The sequence below is a fragment of the Chrysochloris asiatica genome, unplaced genomic scaffold, assembly GCF_000296735.1.
Source record: "Chrysochloris asiatica unplaced genomic scaffold, ChrAsi1.0 scaffold00045, whole genome shotgun sequence".
NCBI lineage: Eukaryota > Metazoa > Chordata > Mammalia > Afrosoricida > Chrysochloridae > Chrysochloris > Chrysochloris asiatica.
Genome location: NW_006408563.1, coordinates 2,757,693 through 2,767,221, shown reverse-complemented (window position 1 = coordinate 2,767,221; position 9,529 = coordinate 2,757,693). Strand labels below are relative to the sequence as shown.

General features: G+C 35.5%; 1 protein-coding gene across 2 annotated transcripts in view; it reads right to left on the bottom strand.

Annotated features, from left to right (window-relative positions):
• Positions 1–203: 203 nt before the first annotated feature.
• NDUFS1 (NADH dehydrogenase (ubiquinone) Fe-S protein 1, 75kDa (NADH-coenzyme Q reductase)) overlaps positions 204–9,529 on the bottom strand; it is a 38,793-nt gene continuing 29,467 nt past the window's right edge. Inside the window, exons 14-19 of one of the 2 annotated variants that reach the window (XM_006861946.1) lie at positions 8,644–8,804; positions 6,651–6,805; positions 4,141–4,316; positions 959–1,093; positions 777–849; positions 204–371 (exon numbers count right to left, since the gene is read on the bottom strand). In XM_006861946.1, the coding sequence (XP_006862008.1) occupies positions 280–371; positions 777–849; positions 959–1,093; positions 4,141–4,316; positions 6,651–6,805; positions 8,644–8,804 (792 nt within the window). In that variant the 3' untranslated portion in view covers positions 204–279. The remainder of the gene's footprint in view (positions 372–776; positions 850–958; positions 1,094–4,140; positions 4,317–6,650; positions 6,806–8,643; positions 8,805–9,529) is intronic. The other variant, XM_006861945.1, reaches the window with a different exon arrangement.

Sequence of the window (9,529 nt, the reverse complement as noted above, 5' to 3'; positions counted from 1 at the left end):
CATATTTAAGGATTTTCCTTGTATTTGTCACAAAGATTATCATTGCTCTTACATGAAAGAACATCCATATACACTTTTATTAAACTATTTAACAATGCGTACACACAATATGTAAATGTTTTTGAAATCTTCAAGTTCTCTGATTAATGCAGGAACATATTCATGGTGTAACCTTAAATATTATATGATTTCGATTTTTTTATTAAAGAGATTAACCCCTAAGGGATCATATTCCAATGTAACTGTCCATAAACCAGAAAACTGCTTCTGGTAGGCATTTCAGCATATGGATGGCTCCTCTACTGCGTGGGCTCCCTCTGTTACAGCTTTGACACACTTGGCCATTGTCTGTGAGGCTCTGCTAATTGAATCTGTAATGATAGTAAGAAAATGTGTTCTTCTGGTAATATAATTAAAAAACAAAATAAGAACAACAACAAAAAAAACCAATAAAACTCTAAGGCTGTATATATTTTAGGGGAAAAAAACAAAAACACTATGCAGCTCCGTACGTGTTAAGAATAGAACAATGCTCTACAGGGTTTCACTGACTAACTTTCTGGATACAGCCAGGCCTTTCTTCCCAGGTACCTTTTGGTTAACAGTAGAGCACACTAACCATTTACACAACCCAGGGACTCTAATGACAAATTAGGGAATCTGCTTTCTTTCCACTCTTCATATTTTGTAGTCATATTGACAGAAAAGGTTAAGAATATTTTTATAAATACCTTCAGCAGGAGAAGGAAACTGGTGAGGGCTATAGTTACACATACCTGTCATGTAGAAGTCTTTTATTGTTAGCTGAGGTGGGACAAGAGGATCAGCAAGCAGTTGCTGATTCACTAGCTGCCAAAAAAAAAAAAAGAGTAAGCGATCAATGACAGTGCACAAAGTAGTCCCGGTCCAACAGACACATCATTCTGAAAAGTGCACTGCACACAGGTAACGTTACTACCTTTGAGAGCTCATTTGCTTGCTGGAAGTAGTTGGCTCCTTCAACATCATCATATCGAACAAGATTAGGAGAGACTTCTTCCAATCGGTTCCTCACTTGATCCAGACTATCATAGGGAAGAGTCATACCAGCAATCTACAATATTTTGGGATCCCAAAAGTGACATAAAGCTTAATAATTTCAAGTGATCTATAATTGAAGGTACAGTGAAATAATACAATACTATTGAAAAATTCATCAGTGTCTATTAACCGCTCTAAGTTTAGTAAATAAGCAGTTACATGGGAAACACAACTATAAAAATTCCTATTAACTGGGACAGCTGTCAGTGTATTAGTATTAGTAAATTACCTTTAGAAAATACTCATTATTAAACAAATGATTGAAAAAAAAACAATGTGGTAATCTATCAGTAGTCACATACAAAATCAATAGATGACCAGCCCAAAACCAAACCTACTGCTATTACGTCAGTTATGACTCATAGCTCTCATTTCTTGAGGCTGTGTACCAAGTAGAGGGATTACTGGTTAATATGGTATTTCTACTGCCAACTTTTTGAGTTAGTGCCATACTATTTTCCATAATAGCTGGACCATTGTACAGTCCCACAAGCAGAGTAGGAGGATACCAGTCTCTCCACACCCTTACCAGCATTAAAAAAAAAGAAAACTATCATCAGTCTTGTTGTTTTTATATGTATCTTTCTAATAGATAATGGTCTAGAGCATTTCTTCATGTTTGCTGGCCATCTGAAATGTCTTCTTTAATAAAGTGTCTGTCCATGTCTTCTGCCCATTTAAAAACTGGATTATTTGTCTTGTTGAGGTGTTGACATGTTCTATATATACATTATAGAGAGTAATCCGTTGTCTGATATATCATTGCCTAAAAATTTTTTCCCAGTCTGTAATGTGTGTCTCTTGCAGACAGCATATTGAAGGATCCTGTTTTCTCAACCATCTGCTACTCTCTGTCACTTGACAAGTACATTTAATCCATTTACATTCAGTGTAATTATCGACAGGTATGAAGTAGAGTCCTGGTGTGGTGCTGTAGGATAAGCAGTGAACCACAAAGTGGGTTCAAACTCACCAGTCACTCCTCAGAAAGCCTATACTGGGTCACTATGAGTCAGAACCAACTTGAAGGCACTTAACGACGAGATCATAGTTGTCGTTTTACTATGCCTTTTTTTGGTGTGTGTGTGGTGCTGCTAATTTCTTTTTTCCACATACATTTCTGCCCTGAGTTCATTTGTGGGTTTTCTTTCCATCTTCTACACTGCTGTTATTTTATTTTTAATAAACTTTCTGATTTTCCTATTTTTAATTTTGATGTAACGGTATACTAATTTTCTCTGCACTTATACTGTAATTTATTTTTTCCCAAACCATTATCTTGAAATCTACTTGGCTTCTTCAACATTCAAAGGTTCTGTAACTCTAAGCTTTGTAGCTGACTTCATCATTATAAATGCTGTTGGTTCTCAGTCCAAAGAACCACCTTTTGTATTTTTTTAAAGTTGGTCTGGTTATTGCAAATTTCTTTAATTTCTGTTTATCTGAAAATGTCCTAATGTCAAAGCTGTATTTTAGGGACATCTTTGCTGGGTATATGATTATTGGTTGGCAGTTTTCTTGCTTTTGAGTTTTTAGTATGTCATTCCATTGCCTTCTTGTCTGCATGGATTCTGCTAAGAAATCAGAGCTTAGTCTTACTGGTTCTCCTTTGTAGGTTACTTTTCGTATTTCCCAAACTGCTCTCCTGATTCTTTCCTTGTCTTTGGGTTGGAGAAGTTTAATTATATGTCTTGGTGATTTTCTTTTGGGGTCTATATTGTTTAGGGTTCATTCAGGTTTTTTTTTAAGTTTTTATTGTGAATTAAGTGATTGTTTACATGGGAGAACATTAGCTTTACATTCATCCTATCATATTTCATTTCATTGCAATGATTACAATCCCCTCCAAGCATCATCAAACAACCAAAAGGTACACCCAGCAAGCCTCATTCAAATTTTAGCATGCTTATTTTTATGTATTTCAAGGTATTAGGAAAGTTTTCTTCCAGCAGTTCTGACAATTTTCTAGTGCTGTTCATTATCATTTCTATTCTGGAATTCCGATCAACTTCTAAGTTATTCCTCTTTAAGATGTCCCACACAAACCTCAGGTTTTCTTCTGATTTTTTCATCCATTTTTTTCTGATTGTATACTACCTTACTATTATTGAGAGATTTGTCTTCACGTGCACTAATTTGGCTTCCAGCGATTCAAATCTATTCCTTTGCTTTCAGTGTATTTTCCATTTCTGCAATCTTTTTACTAATCTTTCTAATTTCAGGTTTTGCATTATTTCAAAATTTGTATTTATTTTGACTGCTCTTGCAGTGTTTTCCTAAGTTTTTTTTTTTGTATTTTCCTCTTTCTGTCAATAGTTTGAAGGTACCTAAATATCATTCATTTGAATTCTCAGGTAGTTCCATTACCTTTCTTCCTCAGAAATGTTCTGGCTCCACATGTTGGCCATTTGTTTGAACCACTCTACTATCTTTGTGTGAGCTAAAATTGTCTGTTGTATCTGACACATTGTGGTGTCATAGTTAATTGATGATTGTACGTTGGTGTGTTCTTAGGCTCTTATCAATTCTCTCCTGGTGCGTGTGACTAGAGAATAGAAGCTTGAAAACCATTTTCCGCTCAGTTTGTGCAGCTCAGTTTAAGGTGGGTTTGGCTGATGTTGGCTAATGCCTTTCTTTGATCAGGTAGATGGTCTAGGAGCTGGCATTGATTCTTGTCCAGTGGCTGGAACTTTTCCGTCACCTATGTGCATCTGCACCATTTGTCTACCTCTACAAAGCTGCTCACAAAAGTTCAAGATGGTTGCACCGTGTGTAGCCAGCATTCCTTTCACCAGACAGTCTCCTTAGCTCAGCTTCTCCCCCAGAGGTATTTAATCCACTTCTCTAACCTTTCCTCTGAATCTTAGGGTTCCAGGACCGTCCTCTGTGTCTGTTTAATTAGGTCTCTGATATCTTTGTTGTTGGGGGTCCATGTAGCATGTTTGCCTAGTCTGCCATCTTGCTAGAAGTTTCATCTTCTTTGGCTGTGAAAATTATTTTTACAAATTAACATGTCAAAACTCCTGTTAGCATCACTAAGAAATGCCTCAAAAATAATACCTCAGAGAGGGCTCTGATAATCTTCCAGTCTTCTCTTGCCAAGCCAGGTGGTGTCACTGCTACTCTGGTCTGCTGAGCTCGGCCCTCGGTATTGACATATGTAGCTGACTTCTCTGTGTAAGCAGCTCCTGGGAGAATAACATCAGCTATCGGAGCTCCCACATCACCATGATGTCCTATGAGAAATGGAAAACGGCAAAACGTTTTGTTAAAAATCTGATTAGTGATTTGACATAAAGATGGTATATATCCCACTTTAACCACACTGTTTAAATTACAAAAAATATTTTTTAAATGAAAACAATATAGTACTGAAGTATTTGAAGTCCATCTCATGCCCAATTCAACTTAGTTCCAAAAAAGAATTACTGTTAAAGAGTTTGATATTTAAACTATTTTATGCAAATACATATAACAATACACAGACATGTAATATAATGGGCAATTGGTATATTATTTATTTTGATGTGTATAAAGTAGAAATGCTCAGATATACCAGTTAATGGAATCCAGTAAAGTAGACTGAAATAGTAAAAGATGGCAAAGTACATAACAGGACTAAGAGAAGAATAAAATGAAAGGGGCATAGACAGAAAACTGTAGGAAATACTATTCTGAAAGACAAAACAGTTTGAGATTAAGTTACATAACAATAATTGAGGGGGCTTCAAAAAATTCATGGAAAAATTTCATAATCTTTTAGTTCAATTTTTCCACAAACTTTTAAAAGTCTCTTCATATAAAAGTTTGATTTCATTTGTGTACATATTATCTGTATATGCATGGCAAATGTATGAACTATACATATCAAAACTGTTATCAATATTATCTCTGGAGAACAGCAGAAAACAGGATATAGTTTATGCATTTTGGTTTAATTTTATCAAACCAAACAGTGCAAAAATGCATTTTATGTACCATGGCAATAAAATGCTTATCATAAATTTATGGTGTTTATGTGTGAAATAAAGAAGAAAACTACATAATACTTTCTGGGGAGAGAAAAAAAAGAAAAAGGAAAAAAAAAGGCAAAACCCAAAAACCCAAATGAGTATTATGCTTAATTATGACAGTCAAAAAATCAAATAAAGTACTGCATTAGGGACATCTCCTGTACAAGACCTTATTAAAGTGTGGAAAAGCAAAGATGTCAGTTTGAGAGCTAAGGTGCAGCTGACCCAAGCCATGATAGTTTCAATGACCTCACATGCATGCAAAAGTTGGACAGTGAATAAGGAAGACCATAGAAGAATGGAAGCATTTGAGTTATGGTATTGGAAGAGAATATTGAAAGTACCAGGGGCTGCTGCCAAAAGAACAAACCAATCTGTGTTGGAAGAAGTACAGCCAGAGTGCTCCTTAGAAGCCAGGATGGCCAGACTTTGTCTTTCACACTTTGGACATATTGTCAGGAGGGACAAGTCACTGGAGAAGGATATCATTCATGTTTGGTAAAGTGGAGGGTGGAGAAAAAGAGGAAGACCCCAACAAGACGGACTGCCACAGCGGCAGCACCAATGGGCTCAAATGTAGCAACAATGATTGTGCGGCTGGTCCAGGACCAGGCAGTGTTTCGTTCTGTTGTGCATAGGGTCACTATGAGTCAGTACCGACTTGATGGCGCCTAACAACAACAATAAATGTCATGTAGTACATGATGAAATTGACTTAGACTGAAACTTAAAATGTTCCACGGTTTCCACCGTTCCCTAAGTTTTTGTTATTGAAAAGTTGACATGCTAAAACACAGTAGAACTAACATTATTTATCTCTTTCATTTTATCCCATGATTATACTACTAATTTAGATTTTGTTTTCTTAAACTCTAAATTTCTTCATACATAAATAATCTAATTTCCTTCTAGGACTCAAGTGGTTTTTGAAATTAACTTTTTATGATATGCTTATATCCCTTTCCTGATCATGTAAACACAGTAAGTATTCTTTGAAAAGTTTACTTTTAATGTCTATATAATACTCAACTACATAAACAGACCATAATTTAAAACCATTACTATTGTTGTTAAGTGCTGTTGAGTCAGTTCCCACTCTTAGTGGCCCTGTAGAGATTTCTGAGGAGCAGCTGGTGGGTTTGAACTGCCAACTTTGAGGTTACCAGTACAGTGCTTACCCTACAGTGCCACACTAGGACTCCTGCTACTGAATATTAAAATGGCTTCTAATTGTTATTAAATATGTTGTTGTTTATAAGTGCTGTCAAGTCAGTTCTGACCCATAGCGACCCTGTATAGGGTTTCTCAAGGAGTGGCTGGTGAGTTTGAACTGTCGACTTTGCGGTTCACACCGACCTTGCAGTCCAGTGCATATATCAGATAATTCTTAATAGCAATTATCAACTATGTATAATAAAATCTAAAAGCTAAAATTTGGTTAAAGAGTTATTTTTTTTTGGTAATTCTTGAATGGAAACAATTCAGTCTACCGTTATATTGCAGAACAGTTTCAGTATTCACAATGTACCATTCTCTTCTGCTTCTGCTGTTACTTACCTTGATAAATAATGAAACAATCCTTTGGCAAATCCTGTCGAGTAATACAACCTCCATCTGCTCCTAGGAGAAACAGCACTTTGGGAGGGTTCTTTCGAATTGCTTCCACCCCAGGTTTATAGCCAAGGTCCAAAGCAGCTACTTGGCTTGCAATCCTGTATGATAATTATGGAATATTAGCACAGTCACAGTATTTTCTATTTATATATCAATCTCTCTCTCTGTCTCCATATATAAAATAAATCAGTTCATAGGTGTGGTTCTGTGGGATAAAACACTGGACTGCAAAGTCCATTTGAATCACAAAGTCAGCAGTTCAAACTCACCAGCTACTCCTTGGAAACCCTAGACAATGTCATTCTGCGTTGGAACTGACTCTACGGCACTTTAACAACAGCATTTGTCTTTCAATGCTATCAAAGACCTGCCAATCTCTTTGCTTATCCACTGACAATGGATGTCAAGAACAGAAGTAGCATTTCACTGTCTTGAGAACGGCAAACAAAGAAATCTAAGAGGCTACTAACTCTTTGTAAGTTATTAATGGAATAATTCCGAAAAATTTTAAGCCCACTGAAATTGCCTTAAGATGATTCCCTCAACATAGTAAGACATAGAACAAATAATATTAAAAAAAAAAAATTAGATAGCTTAAATACCAAAAGGGAGAAATTTAAATACAAAGAACAGTAATTCAAAGAAAGCAAGAGTTATCAGCATATTGGTACCTGTCCTCACAGATCTTTTCTATGAATACATAATTTTATAAGCACAAAATAATATCTTAAGGATAATGTCTAAAGTAACTTTGACACCGGAGTATTTTGTCTAGTCTGCTATAGCATTAACTTTCTAGTAAGTGATAATCATTTTGAGGGCCTATTGTTTACAAAGCCAGCTGGTCTTCTACCTATTTAAGGGAGGAAGGCAGGTCAAGGCAACTGCTACTCTCTGTGGGCACTCTGATGGGGGTCAAAGAGAATGGTGGGCTGAATCACTTCTGCTATGATTTTTTCAGCCTAATCACAAATCTGTTTTGCCTTTCCCAAGAATTTACCGTCCTGATGTGACCAATGGATGAAACCCTTTTAAGAACAATGGCTTTAATATAGCGAAGATGTAAGAAAGTTTTCAAGATTGCCTTTTCTATTACTCACTGATAGGTTCTCAGTTTTCTCATGAGTAAGAAACAAAGCAAGATGTTCACAGTAAAACACAACAAAAGGAAAGAAAAAAAAAAAAAGGACAGAGGACTGAGCTTCAGCTAATGGAGGAAAGGGGTGAGCATAAGAATTACACATTAACGAAATGTGACTTATACCAGGAATACATGATTGGTTTCATATTTGAAAAATCCATGTAATATACCATAACAATAGAAGATTTAAAACACCCCACACGATAAACCCAACATCCTTTTATGAAAAAAAAAAAAATAAAACAAAACAAAATACAAAAACCACTAACTAACAAAGAAGGCATATAAGGGCACTGCTTCGACCTGAAGAATACCTTTAAAGATGTCTACTGCTACCAGTCCTATTCAACACTGTACCGAGAATTCTTCTAAACAGGGCACTTTGTTTAGAAGAAAGAAAAGAGACAAAAGGCATCCAGATTAGAAAGAAAGTGGTAAAACTATTTGTACAGACATGATCTTTATTACAATTTCCAAAAGTGTGTGAAATCTGATAGAGTAATATGATAGAGAACTTTAGGTATCCACTTTCTTTGCTATTTTAGATATTTTTAATATTATTATCTTGAGTTTGCCCATAAAGAGTACAAAGGATTTGTTTCATATCTACAACCGGGGTGATAAAGAATTACAAATCTAAAGTGACAGGACAGTAGGAACACATACAAGGAGGCTTCAAAAAATTTGTGGACGAATGAACTTAAAAGATAATGGAATTTTTCCATAAAGTTTTAGAAGCCACCTCATATTCACAAAAGTACTTGAATTTTAGTATTAATAAATTACTCAACACACCTGTGAAGAATATTCATAACTTTCCAATCACTAGCAACACCACTGCTTGTCCGAATCTTCTGTGCCATGCTGGTAACAGCTGCAAGAATTGCTGCTCCATCATTTCTTTGTAGTGCAGAACTACCTAAAACCACCATTGGTTTTTTAGCTTCCTTTAGGACCTATTTTAAAAAAAGCAGGATTTTGATACAAAAAATATTAAGAGTAAAATAAGCCTAATCAAATTTTAGGTCTAACATAAACATGTCTGATTTGTTAGTCAACATATGGTCATACATACAATCGATTTTAGTATGATTTTTCTATAAAAAAAAATACTAGCTAAATATGCTTTGATCCAAATGAAACAGAAAGGTCACAGAAAAACTGGGGACTATCCCTATAGAGACTCAGTACTGAAGAACCAGAGAAATCATGTTGAAGTGTCATGTCTACTGTCCTATCTACCTGCTTACTGCCTCCTAGACAGACAGGAAAAAGTGTGGAAGCAATGATCACTGAATCACAATGCAGAACACTTACAAATGTAAGGTAAGGGCCTTACTTTTAACCATAGTAACCAAAAATAAAGAAGCAAAACAGTGGTGAAGGTAACAAGTAAGATGTAATTCACTCTCCTGTCCATCTCCCATGTTATTCTTAAATGAATGAATAGCTGTCCCCAATCGAAGATGAAACTTAATAATAATAAAAAAAAATCAGCATGAAGAATTGTGCATAGATATTATAAAGGAAAAAAAAAAAAGGAAAGGACCATTAGTTATAGGAAGGACAATCAACACAACAGGCGTTTTACAGGGAAATGTGAAGAGTTCAGAAAAAGTCTCCAAAAGCCTCAAAGACAATGAAACAACAACAAAAAAAACTCTTCTTCAAAATGTTTAGT